Source organism: Anarrhichthys ocellatus, unplaced genomic scaffold, assembly GCF_004355925.1.
Source record: "Anarrhichthys ocellatus isolate YVR2014 unplaced genomic scaffold, GSC_Weel_1.0 scaffold87, whole genome shotgun sequence".
Lineage (NCBI taxonomy): Eukaryota > Metazoa > Chordata > Actinopteri > Perciformes > Anarhichadidae > Anarrhichthys > Anarrhichthys ocellatus.
Genome location: NW_022280117.1, coordinates 735,789 through 757,309, shown reverse-complemented (window position 1 = coordinate 757,309; position 21,521 = coordinate 735,789). Strand labels below are relative to the sequence as shown.

Genomic DNA, 21,521 nt, shown 5'->3' with positions numbered 1-21,521 from the left:
CCTCCATCTTTGTCCAGTAGCTGTCTTGGCCTTTCCTTGGCATACGGGAGAAGCTTTGGTTGGTTGCAATCTGCAACCTCACCACTAGATGTCGCCAAACTCTACACACTGGCCCTTTAAGAAACGTAAAAGATTCAAATTTACTAGTGTACTGCAGAGTTGGTTCATTAGAGTCAAGTCATCTCCGTGTACCAAAAGTTGTGTAATTAGAGGAATAACGGCTTCTAACCAGGATTTTTTGGCATAATGGGGGAAGTTAAATATTAATATTTAATATCATATATTATGATCTAAATATAAGCTTGAAGCGTGTGATGGAATGAGCATAATAATACAATTATTAACGGTACACATTAGGAGAGATATTTTTGTGATACATTACTTGTATGGATTTAGAGTGCATATTTGAGACTCCTAAACACTAAACAAAAACATAACATATGGTTGAATTAATTTAGGCTTTGTGACTATTTCCTGTCTATATTAAGTTGCAGGTCAGATGATTTCTGATTGAGGGAAGATGGAGGACCTTGTGAGATTTAAATCACAAGGTAAACAATTTTATAAAAAGAATAATGCGTGACTTACTGGAGAATAAGACTAAATATATATATATATAAATAAAAGTATTATACCTCCCACAGATCTTGTCTAGCTATGAAGCCACTCTGCACCTTTCACTTCTTAGGCCCCTGATGTTGGGAAATATATATTATTTCATGTGTGTTTTACAGACTTGTCGTTTATTATATGTTAGTCCAGCAGCCTCCATTTACGGATGCCCACAGGAGGAGTTATTGACAGATACATTAATAAAACCACTTCTGCTTACAACTACATTATCATGGGTATTTAATTCAATGTTTATTTTATGCTACTAAATGCTAAGTAGGGGGACTTAAAGTGTTTTACCTTTTTCTTATTAATAAAACTCATAAAACTGCATATCTGCCTGATATCTACCCAAAATAAATACGACAAAACTGTATTTACTGTGTAGCAGTTGCAATACAAAGTAGAAGAGTGAAAATTCAAAGATAATAATAATAGTAACAATTGCAATGATAATAATAATAATTATTATTACAATTAATAATAATAATAATAATAATAATAATAATAATAGTAAAAGTGTTTCCTCATCTAAATGACAAAAGACACAAGTATAAACAATTTTAGCCTAAATATTTTCACCAAAATGTAAATGAATACCAATATTTCCGACAGCACCCGAAGAGGGCACGACGTTCAGCATGGAAAAAAACGTCCTACGTCATCTCTCCGCGACACGTCAACACGCAGCTCTCAGCTCGTAACGCACTGCAACTCGGAGAATAGTGACAATACAACTTTCTACACAGACTGAGGATTATTCTCAGGCAGCTTTCAGAAAAGTGTAGCTGACATTGTTGTTTTTTTTTTTTGTGTATAATTTGATTCAAACGAAGGCTGCAGGAACACAGAGTCAGCAGAGTATTTGGCATGTGCCAAAATATTTGGGTCTGATTGAATTCAGTAAACATTATTTTGTTTTCACACTAAAGAGTGCAGCTTTTAGGCTCTCGTGTAGGTGTCAGGATGAATGAAGAAGGTACGTTTGTTTCACGTTTTCCCCTTTTCTTTCATATTTTGAATGTTGGTGTAATTAAACATGAACCGTGTTGCTTGTGTCCCGGTCAGAGCTGGTGGAGTATTTCAGGGCTCAGATGAGGACAGACCCGGACATGGCCTCCGCTGTGGCGGCTATCCGCACTCTGCTGGAGTTCCTCAAGAGAGACAAAGGTGTGTGTTCATTCACCCATCATCCAATATGTACCTCTGAGATGTAGTACAGTGAAAGTACAATATGTACCTCTGAGATGTAGTACAGTGAAAGTACAATATTTACCTCTGAGATGTAGTACAGTGAAAGTACAATATGTACCTCTGAGATGTAGTACAGTGAACGTACAATATTTACCTCTGAGAAGTAGTACAGTAAAAAGTACAATATGTACCTCTGAGATGTAGTACAGTAAAAAGTACAATATGTACCTCTGAGATGTAGTACAGTAAAATGTACAATATGTTCCTCTGAGATGTAATACAGTATAAAGTACAACATTTAGAAGTATCCTGTGTTCCTGGTAAACTAGGACCTCTTATCTGACCAGCTGTCCCCCTTCAGGTGAGACCATCCAGGGCCTGAGGGAGAGCCTGACGTCGGCCACAGACTGCCTGACCGGAGTGGACTCGTCTGTGGCCGTGTCCTCTGGAGGAGAGCTCTTCCTGCGCTTCATAAGTCTCACATCGCTGGAGCACGAGGTGAGCGGACAACGTGCAGCTTCAGTAGTTTGAGTCGGCCAAATTAAACGGGTTTTATCACAAAACTCCTCCCTGGAGGAAATCCAGGCAAATGATGAGTGATCCGAGATGAAAGGAGAACCAACGAGAGTTTGTCTCGTAATCACGAGACAAACTCTTAACTTTTGTCTCTCTGTCTTTCAGGATCTGTCTCGCTGTAAGAAGGTGATGGAGGAGAGAGGAGAACTTTTTCTAGAGAAGATCTCGATGTCCAGGAACAAAGTGGCTAAACTCTGTCACACCTTCATCAAAGACGGAGCTGTGAGTGTTTTATTTAATGCAGTGTTTCTACTTTTACTCAAAGTGGGAATCCTTAAGATTTCAGTCCTGGTTGAAGGAGAATTTGTATTCAATGAAGAACTATTATACAGTATTTAATTCTGGGAATGTCGCCACAGCTTTATTTATTTATTAGGTTTCACTCGGAGAGCGCAGACCTCTGCCTCACCACTAGATGGCACTAAATCTTACGCGCTGGCCCTTTAAGGCGGTGGCTGATGTTTTTAAATGTTCCTGTCAGAAAATCCTCACTCACTCGTACTCCAGAGTCGTCCTCCGGGTGCTTGAAAAAGCTGCAGCCGAGAAGAAACGCTTCTCTGTGTACGTGACGGAGTCACAGCCCGACTCAGCCGGGTGAGCGAACACCAACAGGAAACTGTTTTATTGTGAAGGGACACACACACGCGCTCTGTCTGTCTCTCTCTGTCCGTCTGTCTGTCTCTCGCTCGCTGTCTCTCTCACACACTCATTGATTGTTTCGTTCTCCGTGCAGGCGAGAGATGGCGGACGCCCTGAGAAAGCTCAACGTCCCGGTAACAGTGGTCCTGGATGCAGCTGTCGGGTAAATACATTTATCATGAAGTCAAAATCAGTGTCTTACTTTCATCAGCATGACCTTAAAGCTTTGTGTTCTTTGATATTTTCCCCTCAGGTATGTCTTGGAGAAAGTAGACCTAGTTATTGTTGGAGCGGAGGGAGTCGTTGAGAGCGGAGGGATCATCAACAAGGTGAGTTTCAGTGAATCGTCCGGAGCCTTTATCACAAAACAAGCTCATCAAGTATGAATACCAGTCTGTGTGTAAAGTTCCACCCGCTGCACTAAAATGAGGTTTTCTAAATGGAATCTGGCAGCTGTGGATATTTAACACGCTCACAGAAACACTGCCGTTTACGTCCACAGGGGGCGCCAGAATCAACATACAATGACAGTTCACCGTGGTAGCTTTAAGTAAAAGTACAGAAGTATTATCAGGAAAATGTAATTCAAATATCAAAAGTAAAAGTTGTTAATGTATTTTAATATGTAACATATTTAATGTTAGTTGATCAAAGTCAAGATTAGTTATTTAGTTCTAAAAGATTAAACTACTGGATTATTTCAACCTGTTTATGATAGAAAACAACCTGCTTTAAAAACATAAGTGAGTGAATCTTATATTATGCTCATGTTCATACTGGTATTTAGGATTAGTTTACATGCTTTAATGTCCAAAAAAACATACTGTCTGAATCGTCCCTGTATATATAACCTTAGTCTAAAGCGCTCCGTGTTGGCACCTGTCTCTTTAAGACTAGCCGATTTAAAAACGCCCCAAAAATATGGTGCACTTCAGCAACGTTAGCTCTCAAGCCGTGGGCGGTATATTCTAATGAGTCGGCATGTGACGAAGGAGGGAGATCCAAACCTGACTGACTCGTCTTACTTCAGTTTGTGGGTTGGTAGGAACTCCAGATATCCAGATGTTTGTGCACAAGTACTGAAAAAGTGTGTTTTTCATAATATGTCCCCTTTAAAAAAAGACAGAATAAGGGATCACTGCTTTAGAGTAGAAGGAACCTCACAAACAAGTTGAAATCATCTCAATGGCAGAAAATAAGACTCAATAATTCATGTTTTTGAGGTGTTTTCAATGTATTCATCTACAAATGTGGTGGAGTAAATAACTTCTCTGATATGTAGCAGAGTAAAAGTATAAAGTAGAAGTACTCTCATAAAATACAAGTACCTCAAACTTGTCCTTGGTTGCTTTCCACTCCTGATCGAGACGCAAACACAGAGCTGAACGTTTAACCGTTGCCGTTTACAGATCGGCACGTATCAGACGGCCGTGTGCTCCAAAGCTCACAACAAGCCCTTCTACGTCGTAGCAGAGAGCTTCAAATTCGTCCGCATCTACCCGCTCAACCAACAGGACGTGCCCGATAGATTTAAGGTAAGAAACGACAGAGGATGCCTTTGTTTTGTTCTATTTTCTTTACTAACGTTCTGCTGGCCTCCGCAGTACAAAGCGGACACGCTGAAGACCGTGAAGAACCTGTCGGAGGAGCATCCCATGATCGACTACACGCCTCCGTCCCTCATCACACTCCTCTTCACCGACCTGGGAGTCCTCACCCCGTCTGCCATCAGCGACGAGCTCATCAAGCTTTATTTATAATTCAATAAAAAAAATCCATTTTATCACAAGGTAAACAAATGTCTCAGCGTTTAATTGAATGCAACACAGCTGCTCACAGCTCCCCGTCCCCCGACGCTCCTCCTGCGCTGTGTTTGGAGTTTATTCCGCTCGTTATCTGCTTCTCAAAGTCCTCCTCTGTGATTTGTCCTTTCTTCAGCCTCTTGAGGATGCGAGTGTCTTTTAAAAGCTCCTTCGCGTCTTCGTCCTCCACGTCAGAGCCCTGCAGACACGGAACAAATACAATGAGGAGTCGTGAATAAATCCAAACATCTGATGTCTCATCAGCAGATTTAAAAATGAAAGAAATACCTCCTCGAGCTTCCTCTTGGCGGATCTCTTCTTCCTGCGTTCGCTCTTGGTCTTCTGTTTGGACCAAGGTTTATTCTTGATGTAGTTCCTTTTAGGCAAGGGCGTCACCACTTTCTCCTTCAGCTCGGCGAGCATCTTCTGCCTCTGATTCTCCCGGTTCTTGTCCTTGTAGCGGATGGTGTCCGTGTCCAGCGTCGTCCTGGTGAAACCGGGAATCTTCTTCCCCTTCAGCTCGGGCATCTTGGGCATGCGGAGGAGGGCGAAGCCGCGGGCCAAGGTGGCGAAGTTCAGATCTAGACGGAGGAAAAGGTGCAGCGGCTGAAAGGTTAACATCTGTGCTTCGTGAAGAACTGCAGAGAAGATGTGAAGTGGCTGTTTTTTGTTCACCTTTGAGCCTGAAGATGAGGCTGCACTCGTGTTTGGCGTAGGCCTGGACGAACGACACGAAGGCTCTCATGCCGCGGTCGTACATGGCTCGGTCCGCCAGAGACATGGCCTTCACTTTAGGCAGCATGTCCATAACCTCACCTGTGAGGACCATCTTCTGGAGGGGACACTGAGGACACGACAAGAGACCAATTCATCGTTCTGTGGTAATACAACATCAGCAGTATATGGACCCAACCAGGAGTAGACTTGATGGGTTTAGAGAAGTTTTTGCAAACTCACTTTCTGGTTGATGGACAGAAAGTTGACGTAGGATTCCTCCATCGGCAGCAGGAAGACGAGGGCGTTGCCATGATTGCCGATACGAGCTGTACGTCCACATCGATGCACAAACGCACTGAGACAAAATAAGGATAAATAAAAACCACAATAAATATTTATTTCTAGGCATTTGTTACATTATGTGTTAAGTTAGGAAAGCAATGTTGTCTTACACATAAAAAGAGATCCCAGTCACTTCCACACAGAGTATATATATATAGATATAAATATATATATAGATAGATAGATATATATAGACTCAATGTTTCTCCCTCACCTGGCACTGCTGGGAGGATCGTACTGCAGCACCCAGTTAACATCGGGGATATCGATCCCTCTGGCCATGACGTCTGTGCACACCAAGATCCCACTGCAGCATAACGGATGATACATAACTTATAGACACAAACGTTTGTTACTGATTCATTCTTGCGGTTTCATGCACACAAACTTTTTCAGGGCCCGAAAGTCTGCAAAGATCTTGTTGCGTTTGTTCTTCATCTTGCCGTGGATGCAGTAGACGGTGACCTTCTTCACCAGAGTGTCCAGAGCTCGACCGAAGTACTCCACACAGGCACACGTACTGGTGGGGAGACAGTGACATGGTCAACGACTAAAGATCTGACAAAACAAACGTGACGGCATAATGTCGGGATTAGGACGCATTTTAGATTTGTTCCATATTTCTGCCTGTTTGTTCATCGTGCAGTTTGCAGGAGTCACAGCTGATTTATTGCCTGAATGATTAACGATCCGGCTGCAGGTCGATCAACTGGATTTCTGTCCACTCGCATCAATTTGAGCTGTTTTATTCTTCTCGTCTGAGCAGTTTCACAATCTGAAAGCTGTTGACAAAGCTGCTGACAAAAGATCCGTTCTTAGCTACTTGCTGTGGCTCAAAGAGACACCACATCGTCTGCAAAGCTCCATATTTTCGGTTCTCAGTATAATTAGACAAATTAACACCGACTTCCTCTGCGTCACCAGTTTTGAGGACGCGGTCGTCTTCTTTGTTTTAACTTTAGTAGACGAACCCGATGGCTGGTTCTGTGTTGACAGTTTGATTTGGCCGGATTAAAAACAGTGAGTCAACACAACCTACACGATTAATATAATATTCAACATACCTGAAGAAGATCAGATGCTTCTCCTGCTTGTGTTGCCGTATAAACGCCACCAGGTTGTTGAACTTCTTCTCCGTTCTGCAAATCTGAAATGACCAAAAAAAAAAAGTTGTTTTTGTGTCAATTACATTTTTGGGGGCTGATTGATGTGAAACAGATTAATACACAAAGTCACAAGCAAAGGCACAACTTGTTTTACTACATAATGCAGCATAACGTATAAAATAGTATAAAACTAATCATAATAGGCCCCTCCCTCCCGGACTGACGTGAAGCGGTCGGTGTGAGACTCACGGTGTAGTAGTTGCAGAGCCTGGATGGTGTTTTCTGGACGATGGCGGAGGCCGCCACGCCCTTCTCCTTCACCGCGATGCGTACCGGGTTCCTGAGGCCGGCCCTCACCAGCTTCTCCAGCTCTTGAGTCTGAGTGGCTGAAAACAAGCCCGTCCGTCTCTGTTTGGGCAGGTGACCCAAGATGGTGTTCAGACTGGAAACACACAAAGAGTCTCTGTTAGCGGCACAAAGGTCTCAAGGAAGATTAAAACTCATCTGGACACGCTGACGTCATTTCATCACCTGGCCTCGAAACCCATGTCCAGCAGTCGGTCGGCCTCGTCCAGAACCAGAACATCCAGACTCCTCACTGAGCTGGCCAAGTCCAGACCGTCTGCCTTCCTCCTGAACATGTCCTCCAGACGGCCCGGTGTCGCAATCACAATGTGCGCCCTGAAACACACACACACACACACACACACGTCACACTCGTCCTGGTCGCCTGGTTTAAGAGACTCACAGCCAACAATCTCGCCTTCAAAATTAAAATGACACAGAAGTGAGGATTGTTTTTACTAAACGTGGTGTTTTAAGAGCCAATCAGCTCTCTGATCAGATGACAGCCAGGCGTTTCCCAGCATGCCCTGCGTCTTGAAGTCGACGGAGATGCAAACGTGTCCGTAGTTTTGTTTTTACAGCAATAGTTTGACATTTTTGAGAGGTACGCTTGTAGCAGAAAGCGGTAAAATAAAAAGGTGCAGAATATCCCTTTTCAACGGTGACAGGAAATGAAGGTGAGGAGATACATCAGACACACCTGTGAGACGGGGGAAGGGGACAGAACTAACAAAGGCAGCATGGAGGACAGACAGAGGAGTCCAGTTCATGGACGTCTTCACACGTAGAAACAAGTCTAACAGAGGAAGCTGGATTATCTGGAGCAGGTTTGGTTGAATCATAAACTATCTCCGCTCAGAATCAGCTGTGGACTTCTCGTCTCTGTTGGATCTACAAGTTGAGATAAGTCTCCTTTCCTGTAACTCTCCTCACATTAAAATGCATCAGCACTCATATTTAACCCTTTTTAGGCACTGCCACTTACCTGCTCATCGCCTCTTTAAAAAGTAATTTAACTAAAGGACATCTTGTTTTGGCATCAGGACTCTTAATTTGAATTTCGGTTGATTTAGTGGACGTGATTAATTTGTTTAACGATGAATCGAATGAACTCTTCCTCTAAATATCTGGGATGGATGAGAAGATTGACGCCACTGTCATGTGTGTCCGTTGATAAGAAAATTAAATCTGTTAGCTTAGCTTAGCATAAAGACTCTACTAGCCCCTAAGTAACACCTCACATCTCACCCTTTATCTTTGAACTTCTCCACATCGTCTATCGGGTTGGTGCCACCAATCAGCAAAATCTGCCTGAAAAACAAACGTACAAAAAGCATTTTAATAACTAAAAACATTCGTCTGAATATTTAGTCGTGACAACTGAGCTAACTGAGACGTGGTTGAAAGCTCCGGAAGAAATCAGCAAGCGGACCTTGAGTTAAGATATTTAACTATTCAAACGGGTCAGAGTGACTTTGTACTCACGTGAACTGTGGAAACTTCTGAAGGAACGTCTCCATCACTTCGCTGATCTGAAGGGCCAGTTCTCTTGTGGGCGTGATCACCAGAGCACCAACCTGCAGGAGAAAAAACAACCTTTAAAGCTTCAACCGGGTGTTCGAATCCCCCTTATGGCCCCGATACCCCCCTCTACACGTTGGACAGAGTCACTCTCAGTGGAAGATGGATGTAAATCTGGAGCGTCGCCTTCGGCCTCACCTGCATCTTCTTCAGCTTCTCGTCCCTCTTCAGCAGTAGCTCTATGATGGGAATCACGAAAGCGAGCGTCTTTCCGCTCCCGGTCACCTACAACGATACGACAGAAAATGATGAAGAAATAGTTCCACATGTCCTGGAACTGTTTTACAGAAGACAAGTAGCAATCAATCAAAAGAGGATTCATTTAACCGTCACATTTTGAAGTAGAAATGCCCAAAAACAGCTCGTTCCAACTTCTGTATCACACTGTAATTTATATTAAAACTGAATATCTTTATTTTGGACTGTTGCTTGAATAAAACACGCTCACATTCTGACATTTTATAGACAATTCATTAAGAAAATTGTTAGATTAATCAATAAGGAACATTGGTAGCTGTAGTGCTAATACAGTGTTTGAGGATTGTTGACAACCTGGCAACTCAAAACTTATATTCATTGATGTCTTTATAACTGATCTAACTGATTTATTAGGTCTTAGTTATAGCTCATACACATGTTAATTAGTAGTACCACCAGTATGTCTGGTTTAACTGTTGTACTATAGGGTGTAAAAATACTCTGTTAGAAGTAAAAGTCATTGTACAGAATGGCACATTTTAGATTCATAGACACCATATTACTGGATTATAATTATCGATTCATGAATGTGTTCATCACATTAATGTTACAGCATGAAATGGAAATACTCAAGTTATGTACAAGTACCTCAAAGTGGTACCTACGTAACGTTAGAGTACTTAGTTACACTTACCGCCTCAGCAGCCACATCTTTGTTACTCATGAACAGCGGAATACAAGCAGACTGTAAAGAAAAAGCAACAATAATATATCAATGATGTGTTTGATGAACATTGGTGTTAAAGAGAAGCGGGTTTAAAGAGAGGTATTTTAAAGTTACCTGTACAGGTGTCATGTGCGTGAACTTCACTTCCTCGAGCGTTTGTAGAATCCCTTCAGTGAGTTGAATCGGTAAACTGTCCCACGTCCCTTCTGTCGAGTTATCCATGTTGAGTGGAACACTAGACTGAGTTTAATGCTAACGTTGTTAGCCACCGCTCGGCTGCGTCTCCTCTTGCGCCTCCACGCTGTTCCGGTTTCCGGGTGCGTTGATGTTTTCAACCCGGGCGGCAACTGAAGCGCGGTCCCCAGTATCGTTCCGCGTACCGATGTATTTCTATTTTTCGTGTATTTTATTTTCTACTGCAATAGATTCAAAAAAGTCACTGCTTTTTATTTTATTTTTAAATACAACTTTGGGGTAGTGTATTTTTTTGTATTGTTGTAATTGTCTGAAATTGTATGGAAAATATTGTACATATAAGTGTAAAAATATATTTAAGCACATTTGTTATAACTTAAATCCTTTTAATTTAGGGTTAAGAAACCCACATTACTCTATCAAAGATCAAACTATTAAAGAAAATAGCAAAGACAAATATCAAACAAGTTATTACAATAACTTTCTTCAAAGCTTAAAATCCTTTCAAGGGTGCGTTTACACAATCCCACGTGAAGTATTTCATGTGTTGTAAAGCCACGTTTAAAGTAGTCTTCATTGTACCCACAATACATGTATGTCACATGTAGGGTAACCTATGAAGAGCTGCTTCTGACTGTGTTGAAGTATCATTACTTCGACTTTCTATCTCATGACTATGGGGACATTTTTATTATCAAGTCTAACTTCAAATTTTTTTTTTGCTGCAGAAATGGGCTTCCATAGATTTGATCTCATTGCAGTCATGAATATATTTTTCGTTCTTGGTTCAACCATGTTAAGCACTTTGTAAGTGCTGTGTCTGTATATAAATACATTTAATTATTACATTATAATTACGACTACAGTGAAAATAGTCCTACATACTCCCACTTTACAAACCACTGAACTACATGATTCAGTCAAACCTGCTTAAAGACATCCAAGTAAATGTACAGAATATGGGCTTTATTATGAAACCTGGGGCTTTTTCCACAGACAACTGTTCTACATTTGTACAGATCCATTTCATCAGATTTAGTAGCGTGTAATCACAAAAAAGGAGACTGTGTACAGAGCAGTTTACCCACCGAAGATTGTTTTTAATACAAAACTGGAACATATTCAGCGACATGCAACACTTGTGATGTTGCAGCTGTGTGCTAGATGTGAAGCTACTGCCTTGGACGAGAGTTATTTTTCATTTTTAACCTCGACGGGGAAATAAACAAGTAGAAGACATTTGAAAGGCCTCATCCAAACAGTTGCATGTCACAGGATATGCTCCAGGAAAAACAAACTGTTCAAAACTGTATACAATCATAATTTAAAACCCCTAAACCAACACAGGAACGCTAGTAGAAGCAACTAAAGCACACAGCAGTCATCACGCATCAGACCCCCCCACCCCGCCCCCACCCAGCGTCAATCAACATGTATTTCAGCATTCCTCTACACTTAGTTCAGTTTAAAATCAACCTCCGCCTCGGCTCTTCCAGGTCTTACTAAGTGGAAGTCGTCAAATTAAAGTGTAAAAGTTAAATCAACTTGTTGACTCTTAGGCCGAGAAACCACTCGTCTGTTTCTGAACTACGTAGGGAATCGCACTGAAGCCCCGCCCCCCTTCCCCCCCGCAGCATGGATCGCTGTGAATCAACAGACGGAGCTAGAAGCCGTACGGTTTCCCTTAAAAGATCGGTTTCAGTGTAAATCCTTCAGATATATCCACCAGGAGGGCAATTTGTTGATTGAGAGCATGAACACAACGTACAGATATCACGTATCCACCAGTACATTGTCTGACTTGGCTTAGAGGCTGGAAACAAAAACTCTTGCATCTCTAAACATAATCCAACATTCTGTTCTCATGTTTGTATGTGTTTTATCATTTGAGACGGGTCCCATCTAAATCTTTGCATTTTCATGTGGAAACTCCACACATGCCGACCAATTTATGTGCATTTTTAAGTCTTTCATCCGACTGCTTTTACATAAAATGATGAGCCCTGCGGTCATTCACGAAGGCAAAACTGGACTGGCAAGGAATTTGCACTTACTAATTATCAAACAATAGTGGGCAACGAAAATCTGTCAAACCTAAAAATTAAAAAAAAGAAACTAATAAACCGACTATCCCAGAATCTTTTGGCCATTCGTTCCAAACAAACACTAATCACATTTATAAAGAAGGAAACAAACAGGTAACAGGAGAACAAAACATCTGACATCCAATCATATGTAGGCTTTACTCGAATCTGCCGGTCTCGTTTCCAGAGTGTAAATAACTGTCTTGGTGTTGGGAGAAATCAGTGGAGGACACAGAGGGATAATTTCATCGCACTAAACCACTCGCCGTACTTCAAAAAATCTCTTCAGGTAGTAAATCTGTCCGAGTGTCATTGCCACCAGAACCAGAGCTTCAAAGAACGACCACAGCACCACTCTGCTGTTTGTGTTGTCGTTGACTGGAAGAGAGACAGAAGATGACAGTTTAGAACTTCCATTCAAACGATTAGAATGACGTACATGTTGTAGTTGGCTCTGGACTCACTCGCTCTGTGTATCCTCTCGCGAACCTCCATGTACTCCTGCTCATGCTTCACAGCCGTCATAGCGACTGCCAGCTCGTTGATCATCTCCTCCAGCTTGTTTTGGTGGGCTGAAACAGGCAAACATCATCTTAAGTAACAGGCCACAACACAGTGGATGTGCACCAAGAATAAAACATGCATGGAGGTATGCAATACATGCATAACAACTCTGCAACTGTGACTCATGTCGCAGGTGATGCCGTTCCATCACCAGAGACATTCATAGATCATACATGTTCTCACTGTGCAAATCGTCAAGCCATTCACAAACAATACAACTTCCTCTGTGTTGTAGAAATGCACATTATTAGTTTAAACTATGGAAACACTGGTTAGAGAAGACTCTGCAGTGCATCACAAACATAAAAGCCTATTGCCCTGTGCCCTACCATCCCAGCTGTCACCACCTACGAAGAGGAACAGAGGGTTCAAAATAAAGTCAAAAAGGTGAATCAAACTATCACAGAACAATGACACAAGATCAGCAGAATACAGACACTCTGCATGATCTATCTGGGGGAAAAGCTGGCTGACGTATAGGAGATATGGTATTACTTAATTTCTCTTTTGTACGCAGACATATGCTGCTTTATCTACCTTCTGTCTCCATGTCCTGGCCTTTGGGGGCCTCTCCGATGTCAATCGTGAACATGACGATCTTGGGTGTCATGGTCGACATCTTGTTGCTGAAGCAGAACTTGTAGGTTCCGTCCATATGTGCCGCCACCGAGTATTTCCCGCTGGACTCCCTGTCGCCCTTGTAAATCTGCTTACCATCGGGCCCCGTTATCTGGGAAGAACACACAAAAAAGATATCAATATCTGTGTAAAGACAACAGCTGCGTGACAAACACCATAGCACTGCTGTACCATATGGCGGCAACATCTGTGTACACAAAGCACTCAGATGAACTTAGTTCTATATACACATTATATAGATATATATAATTTTGTATAGATATGTAATATATCAAATATATATATATATATATATATATATATATATATATATTAAAGTTTAATATTACTGCTGCATTAATTAATGCAACTAGCTCTTAGTTCCACGTGAAACCACAACAAAGTCTCCACAAAACAAGTCAAAAGATGTTATTTTGTAGACTACATAGCTAGCATAACTTAGCCGCATAATGCTAATGTTGCACTTCCTGTAGCCTTATGAATAATTAAATGAACACTGTAACGCACTTGTTAACAGAAAAAACTGCCCGACTAATACAAAGATACTATACTATATAAATTAGAATATTTAATGTAGTTAATAGCCTTTAACCTGGATAACTAGTTAGGTTGACGTTACGCAGAGAGACGTTAGCTGAAGCTAGCGTTAGTTAGCACAGGCCTTAGTCTCACAATCATGTTTTAAGTAATAAAACCACATTTCTCCATGTTAGGTTGTGAGTTTATTATTTTGGTGAAGTCCTCCCACCTCCACATCGATGTCCAGGAAGCCTCCTTCGGCCACCTCGAACATGAGGCCCATCTTTGTGCCGGAGTTGACCCGCTCGTAGAAGCACTCATCGGCATGGGCGTCTATGCTAACGAAGTAGCCGGACGCGGTGGCGGAAAGCACGGCCAGCAGGACCACCAGCTCCGACACGGTAAACATGGTTGTTGAATTAATGTTTTATATAGCAGGCTGTCACAACAAAAGTCTTGGGATGTTGTTTGGAGTGTCCTCGCTTCAGTGTATCCTATAAGAAGTGCAGGATGTCAGTCTGTAGGAGCCGCACCAGCCTCGGCTGCTGTGTACACTGCTCTCTGACTGCCACGTACAGGCTTAAACGGGAACCGACGAGGGCCAAATTTGAGAGAGTACGCGGCGCAAAATACTTGTCAAAATGAAGCTGCTTCTTCTTCTTTGTTTTTGAGGTTTATTGGCGGTTGGCAAACAATGAATTGGAGCATTACCGCCACCAGCTGGTATGGAGTGTGGATCAGGATGTCTTGTACTTATAGTATAAAAAATAAAGAAAAGCTAAAACAAAACAAAACAACTGGCTCATTTTTTCTCAATAATATGAGTTATTATGTTTTCTTTCTATGATGACTCCTTGTATTAAATCATTCATACAGAAAAACAGTGATGGAAAGTAACTAAGTACACTGACTTTGGTACTGTAGCCTACTTAATTAAGTACACATTTGAGGTTCTTGTACTTTACCTGAGTTGTTATCGCTATTTTCTGCTAGTTTATACTTCCACTCCTCTGCATCTCAGACTGGAATATTGTACGTTTTATAAGAAACTTTACTCACTTTCCTGATTCAGATTTAGAATTTAAAAAAAGCAATGAACAAATATATTGTGATATTATTTCCTCACATTTAGCAGCTGTAATATTGAAGTGATGCACACAACAATGTATCAATAATCCTAATCCAATAATATAATATGTATTGTTCTGAAATTGGCCATTCTGAAAGAAATTAACTTTTACTTGTCATACTTAAGGTATATTTTGATACCTTACTTTTTTGTGTTTCAATCCTATTTTACTTGTATTTCTACAGCGGTATCACTACTTTTACTTTAGTAAAACATTAAGTATATCTTCCGCGAAAAGAGTTTACATCCTAAATAAGAGTATTCCGTTTTTTTTCCAGCTTGGATATTTATTTTAACATTTAGACCACGTGATTTGTGCGGTATCCGCGGTGGGCTGCGGAATGTTGTGTTTGTTGACGCTAGCGCGGCAAAAACCTCCCTGAAACGCTACCACGGCAAAAACCTCTCGTAGACGCTAACGCTCGTGCCGCTGGAATCATAAAATATGCTGCCACTGAGCATGCGCAAAGAGAAAGTGATAGGACTCTTTAATTTGTGCCTCGCTGTTTGCCGGACTGGCCGAACTGTGTGCTTTATTTAAAAAAACGGAAAAGCGGCAGCGAAGAACGGCGAAACAATCCGCGCGCCCCTCTATTTTGTCGCATGTTTGGTGACGTCCCAATCAGCGACTTTGCTGTGAAGTCTCCGAGGCCGAGGCCTAAAAGAGACTTTTTTTTTTTTTTGTAACGCATACAAAAACAATTGGTTTCCATGCCTGGATTTCGGTGCCCGTTTTAAAAACCGGGTGTGAAACCGATGAAGCACTTTTATTCTGTGATCGAAGCGGAAACGGTTTGGAAAACGTTAGCCTAGCTAATTGTAGCTAACTGCTAACTGCCAGCGAGGAAGTGAGGAGGGACGAGAAAAAGATGACATCTCGGAGGTAAGAGGACAACAATGTCTGCTAGTTATGTTAGCAGAGGAAGCTAACTCTTAACTAAACTCAGCTGATTGTGTTTGTAAACAAGCTCTGTGTGTGTAGACGGTTCTGGAAAAACAACAACAACTGAATAGCTAGTTAGCTAGAGAGCGCTTCATTTATAGCACACACCGGTAAGTTAGATGTTGAGGTTAGTAAACACCGTTACTATCTGTCACTGAGTAGATCTACAGTAACGCTAGTAGTAGTTACATTATGGAGAACCACAATGATAATATTAGGTAAATAAAGCACACACTCATAATGAAAGGAAATACTAGTTTATAAGTAATAGTAATAAAGAATCAGCAGGTTTTCACACACAAGCTGTTGTAGAAATGTAACTAATACTGTATTTAAGGTACTTAAAGGTTTACTTTAAGGTACTTCATAGTTGTACTCTACTACAAATTCAGAGGTAGTGTTTTACTTTTCACTTCTCTACTTTTATTTGTGAATTTAAGTTATTTGTTACTTCGATTCATGATGCAAAATATAATCAACAAATAAAGCATTTGGTATTATTATAGGTTAAGAAAAACGTTATTTATTATTAAACATATTCATGCGTCAATGATTATAATCCAGTCATATAATGTATATGATTATGGGATGGGCCATTATGCATGATGAGTGATTTTACCTTTCCTTATTTTAAGTATATGTTAATGCTAATACATCTGTTCTTTTACGCAAGTAAAGTCTTGAATGCAGGATTTTTTACTTATAATAGAGTATTTCTACTCTGTGGTACTGCTAATTTGTATTTCAGGGAAGAGTACTTTGTCCACCACTGGTAAACACTATTACTATCTGTCATATATACACATTAGAAAGTAATTCCAGTAGTACAACTACAATGGAGAAGCAGACTGAAAATGTTAGCTAGATGCACAAACATATCATTAAAGTAAATTATAAATTATAGATTACTAAACCTCCTCAGCCCCATGAATCAGAATCAGCTTTATTGCCATGTAGGTTTTCACATACAAGGACATTTTCTGTGGTATTTTGGTGCATAATGATGAACGTAGTAAGAGAGAATGAAGAAGCAAGTACTGAAGACGTGGAAAGAGGTCGGACTATTTGTACACACAACACTGACGGGTACTATGTTCCACACAGAGATGGAGACGACATGCAGTGCGAGGACAGTGATGAAGGAAACACTGGCTGAGTGTGTTGGAGGATGACACGCAGATATTATGAACCAAACAGACAAACAGTGTTGGGGGGGGAAGAATGAGAGAGAAAAGTCTTAAGATAGTTCTGTTCAAAAGAACCACAGTACTTAAAAAGACAGAAAAGCACATGTGATATGATTCATGTTTGTTCTATGTTTTATATGTTGTATTTCAGCTGAAAGGTGAAGTTATGGTGCAGCTCCAGTTTTTGCATCCATCAATTGTTTTCAGATGAAAAAGGAGCAAACGTGTTATTCATAGAAGTGAAAGCAGCTGTGCTCGTCACACCGAGGCTGATCGGTGTTTTTCCTCCTCTCTCTTTCAGGTGGTTTCACCCCAACATCACAGGAGTGGAGGCTGAAAACCTCCTGCTGACTCGAGGAGTGGATGGGAGCTTTTTAGCCCGACCCAGTAAGAGTAATCCGGGAGACTTTACCCTCTCAGTACGGTGAGTGATGCACACACTACAGGATACAGTGTGACACTGTGTCAGCGGTTTAAAAATACACTTTCTGGTGGGGAAGCACGGTTGAAATGAAAGAACCACCACCTAAGATAAGAGTATTGCGTTTACGTTGGGTCCTCTTATTTTGAAAGTATTGTTGCCTTTAAGTGTACATGTAGATGTGGTGATTTCATGGTTTATTGTTACCAATATCTTTTTTAAAACGAAGCGTAATAAGTTTCAGATAAAACAGTCCTTCATTGAGTAAATATTATAATGTAAAGGGTTTTAAAGGTGTGATTGGGGATCTAAATGTAAACAAAGAGGTCATAAAACAGGCTCTACGTCTGGACAACAAATACATCCAGGTGATAAATGTTTGTTTTACATCAATAACGTTTGTAAACATGCAACAAAATGGTCCGATATGTTGCTATGATACGCTGAGGATCAGACAAATGAAATGTTTCATCCATAAGTTAGTTATTAATATTTGTGTGAACAACATTATGACCTTTAAATTGAATGTTAAATTACACCTACTTTGCTTTTAGTCTATCTTACTTAATGCTGCAGTAATCAATATGTTTATAATAAGAATGGATCAACTACATAAAGCCAGTGTACACTACCTGCTCAGCACTGAACAGACACACAGACTTAGTTAGCGACTAGCTGGTGGACATGGAGCAGCTGACGAGCCAGATGTTTCACATCAGAACAGCTAAAGTGAGAGTAAATATCATTTATCTGGTGGACTCAGACATGACTCCACAGAATGATAGTGACTCTCTGGATGTGTGAACGGACAATTGTTTGCTCTCACATGTTTCATGACGACTTTAAAGGATTATATGAGGAGCCGGTGTTGTGTTTTCAGGGCCTGAAAAATCAAATGATGCTGGAATATAATCCAGCATTCATAATCCTGCTCCGTCTGACGCATGAACTGTGTGGAATGATGGCGTGTTATCCAGAGAAGGAAGTCTTTTACTAATAAAAAAAGAGTTTGTGGTTTCATCTCGGGGTCGAGTCTCACATTTTTTAAGATGACGTATCATTAACTCCGTTCAGCTGATGCAGCCAGAGTTATTTGTGTCTCAGTCTCTTATTTTCGCTGCACGGTCTCTCATCTCACCATGTTTACTTCATATGGAAACAAAACAAGTCACGCTCCGCTGGGGGAGACGGAGACCCGTCCTCTGTCTCTGTCTGTCTCCCTCTGTGTCTCCCTCTGTGTCTCCCTCTGTGTCTCCCTCTGTGTCTCCCTCTGTGCTCATTCAGACTAAACCAGAAGTCGTTGAGGGTTTCGTGCTGCTGAGCTTCAGATCTGCCTCAACTTCTCCTTTTTCTATTTTCTGCGCTGCTGGTGGTCACTCACTCACTATGACTCATCTCAGTTTATGCCGCCAGTTTTTTTGGGTTTGTGTCACAAAAAAGCACCTTTATTTCTTCAAGTCTTTCACTTCTTTTAAATAACGGAGATGGCAGCCATGTTGTTGGAGACTGTGTTTTTAATTCTACATTTTGGTCATATTAATCATAACGCATGATGGGATCATTTTCTTGATCAGTCAATCAATCGGTCTAAAATAAATGTCATGTGAAGAATAGAATTGATGAAGCGCAACATGATGATGTCATGTTGCTGGTTTTTGTCAGTTTATTACCCAAATATATTAAGTTTAAAGTCTCGTAAGACAAAGAAAAGAAGTGAGAAGATATTTTACATAGTAGTTTGATTTTTGATTTGTTTGTGATGACAGCGCTTCCCTAAATGATTATATATTTTTTTTCCTTCTGCAGGCGAAATGGAGCCGTCACCCACATCAAGATCCAGAACACAGGCGACTACTACGACCTGTACGGTGGGGAGAAGTTTGCCACGCTGGCGGAGCTGGTGCAGTATTACATGGAGCATCACGGGCAGCTGAAGGAGAAGAACGGAGACGTCATCGAGCTCAAGTATCCGCTCAACTGTGCCGACCCCACCTCCGAGCGGTGAGTGGACACCATATTTATTATTCTATTTATTAATTACTAATGTTCAAATTTCTGTGTTGTTTTAGCTACATGTATTCCTGCTCCAGCTGTATTTGGGGCATTTTATTATGGGAGCAATAAAACAAAACATCTTAATATCACCCCAAACTGCTGACGTAGAGACGTCGTCTACGTCTCTGGTAGAGACCTGTCAATCACAGTGTAGCCCCGCCCTAAAGCATCCCCTGCTTTATGGTCTGTGTGACTGTAAATGGACCATAATGTACTAAATGAACATCATGCTGTATTGAAGAAGCATGATGTAAACAGACAATGGCACAGACTGTTTCATGATGTGTAGAAAGCGTTCTTCAACGACATAATTCGACTCCGGTGTGTCTTTTTCTCCAGATGGTTCCACGGACACTTGTCGGGCCGGGAGGCCGAGAAGCTGCTGACGGAGAAAGGGAAGAACGGCAGCTTCCTGGTGAGAGAGAGCCAGAGCCACCCCGGGGACTTCGTTCTGTCGGTCCGGACGGGAGATGACAAGACGGACGTGAGCAGTGACAGCAAACCCAAAGTCACCCACGTCATGATCCGCTGCCAGGTGAACACCCCAAGGAATATGGATCAATAGTTGTGCATACTACATGTAGATGTCTTGTGACGGTGAGACTGTGGCCTCTTTATATTTAGATGGACCTGAAGTACGACGTCGGCGGAGGGGAGAAGTTTGACTCCCTCACCGACCTGGTCGAGCACTACAAGAAGAACCCCATGGTGGAGACGCTGGGCACCGTGCTTCAGCTCAAACAGGTTCCTCTCAGGCCCGTCTCACTCATTTCTACCGTGAAGCTAAAAGTTCTCCTGATGGTAACAGTGGTGACTCCTGCTCTCCTCTTGCTCCTCCTCAGCCCCTGAACACTACTCGTATTAACGCTGCAGAGATCGAAAGTCGAGTGAGAGAGCTGAGCAAACTAGCGGAGGCCACAGACAAAGTCAAACAGGGCTTCTGGGAAGAGTTTGAGGTGAGTGCTTCTGTTGTCATGTGACCTCACAAACATTCATGTTTAACCTCTGAACCTGAAGCAGTTTCGGTGTTTTTTTCATTCCTGTCACATTGGTTGGTCTCAGATGAATCAATCATGACTTCATAGTTGCGCTGAGGAGCTCACAGTTTAATGTTTTTACACAATCTGGTTTATTCGACGCAAGATTTGAAATGAGAACATGTAGAATAAAATGATTTTGATGAAATATCACAATTTTAGGCTCAGATTCGTCTGCTTTTTCTGACGGAAGTGTTCGTCGCACTTGATGTGTTCAAGGACTGTCGGAAAGATGGAAATCTGACAATAATAACTTTTTTATAAGCTCTGGCTGTGATAAGCGGTGTCGTTTTGGCGATTATTTAAAGAAATTGTTTCAATCTAGCTGGTGGGTTTTGGGGTTCAGAGGGTCATCGTGTTGAATCTTATCGTCTCATTTATTATTGTATTGATCGTGTCTTATTGTTTCTCACCTCTTCTCACGGTGTTATACTGTCTCTCTCTTTCCATCCAGACTTTGCAGCAACAGGAGTGCAAGCTGCTCTACAGTCGCAAAGAGGGCCAAAGAGCAGAGAACAAAAACAAGAACAGATACAAGAACATTCTGCCTTGTGAGAACCCCCCCCCCCGAATGCTCACCTGATTTCTGCCCACCTGAGTGGGATTTTAAAAGCTGTGTTGTTTCTGTTTCTGTCTGCAGTCGACCACACGCGTGTGGTGCTGAATGACAGGGAACCGAGTGAGCCGGGCTCTGACTACATCAATGCCAATATCATCCTGGTAGTATCTGCTGTCGTGGTAAAGTCCCTTCATCCTCCGCAAAACACATGTTTATTCTGCACTTAATGAAATCTATACGATGTAATATTGTGTTGATTAAGTCGTTCTGCATGTTTTCAGTCAGTGTTCGGCTGACCGTCTGTGTGTGTGTGTGTGTGTGTGTGTGTGTGTGTGTGTGTGTGTGTGTGT

At 41.5% G+C, this 21,521-nt stretch overlaps 4 protein-coding genes across 6 annotated transcripts in view; 2 read left to right on the top strand and 2 right to left on the bottom strand.

Annotated features, from left to right (window-relative positions):
• The first annotated feature begins 1,283 nt into the window (after nt 1–1,283).
• eif2b1 (eukaryotic translation initiation factor 2B, subunit 1 alpha) lies at nt 1,284–6,014 on the top strand. Of its 2 annotated transcripts, XM_031875240.1 has the most exons (9): nt 1,284–1,591; nt 1,681–1,782; nt 2,168–2,304; nt 2,488–2,604; nt 2,864–2,976; nt 3,116–3,184; nt 3,275–3,350; nt 4,431–4,556; nt 4,626–4,781. In XM_031875240.1, the coding sequence occupies exons 1-9, from the start codon at nt 1,579–1,581 to the stop codon at nt 4,779–4,781; spliced, it is 909 nt and encodes a 302-aa protein (XP_031731100.1). In that variant the 5' UTR covers nt 1,284–1,578. The 2 variants fall into 2 exon arrangements, with proteins under 2 accessions (XP_031731100.1, XP_031731099.1); XM_031875239.1 differs by having other exon boundaries at nt 4,431–6,014.
• ddx55 (DEAD (Asp-Glu-Ala-Asp) box polypeptide 55) lies at nt 2,870–10,141 on the bottom strand. The gene is made up of 14 exons (XM_031875237.1): nt 9,954–10,141; nt 9,807–9,857; nt 9,053–9,139; nt 8,819–8,910; nt 8,582–8,644; nt 7,520–7,669; nt 7,238–7,430; nt 6,947–7,029; nt 6,271–6,402; nt 6,097–6,189; nt 5,781–5,895; nt 5,499–5,667; nt 5,112–5,404; nt 2,870–5,022 (listed from the first exon to the last, which is right to left on the bottom strand). The coding sequence occupies exons 1-14, from the start codon at nt 10,059–10,061 to the stop codon at nt 4,855–4,857; spliced, it is 1,797 nt and encodes a 598-aa protein (XP_031731097.1). The 5' UTR covers nt 10,062–10,141; the 3' UTR covers nt 2,870–4,854.
• Nucleotides 10,142–10,979: 838 nt separating this feature from the next.
• Nucleotides 10,980–14,487, bottom strand: tmed2 (transmembrane p24 trafficking protein 2). The gene is made up of 4 exons (XM_031875203.1): nt 14,070–14,487; nt 13,220–13,412; nt 12,583–12,690; nt 10,980–12,496 (listed from the first exon to the last, which is right to left on the bottom strand). Exons 1-4 carry the CDS (start codon nt 14,247–14,249, stop codon nt 12,372–12,374), a joined length of 606 nt encoding a protein of 201 aa, XP_031731063.1. The 5' UTR covers nt 14,250–14,487; the 3' UTR covers nt 10,980–12,371.
• Nucleotides 14,488–15,570: 1,083 nt separating this feature from the next.
• ptpn11a (protein tyrosine phosphatase non-receptor type 11a) overlaps nt 15,571–21,521 on the top strand; it is a 12,296-nt gene continuing 6,345 nt past the window's right edge. Inside the window, exons 1-8 of one of the 2 annotated variants that reach the window (XM_031875206.1) lie at nt 15,571–15,852; nt 17,401–17,523; nt 19,327–19,521; nt 19,915–20,110; nt 20,200–20,319; nt 20,418–20,531; nt 21,067–21,163; nt 21,253–21,350. In XM_031875206.1, the coding sequence (XP_031731066.1) occupies nt 15,839–15,852; nt 17,401–17,523; nt 19,327–19,521; nt 19,915–20,110; nt 20,200–20,319; nt 20,418–20,531; nt 21,067–21,163; nt 21,253–21,350 (957 nt within the window). In that variant the 5' untranslated portion in view covers nt 15,571–15,838. The remainder of the gene's footprint in view (nt 15,853–17,400; nt 17,524–19,326; nt 19,522–19,914; nt 20,111–20,199; nt 20,320–20,417; nt 20,532–21,066; nt 21,164–21,252; nt 21,351–21,521) is intronic. The other variant, XM_031875207.1, reaches the window with a different exon arrangement.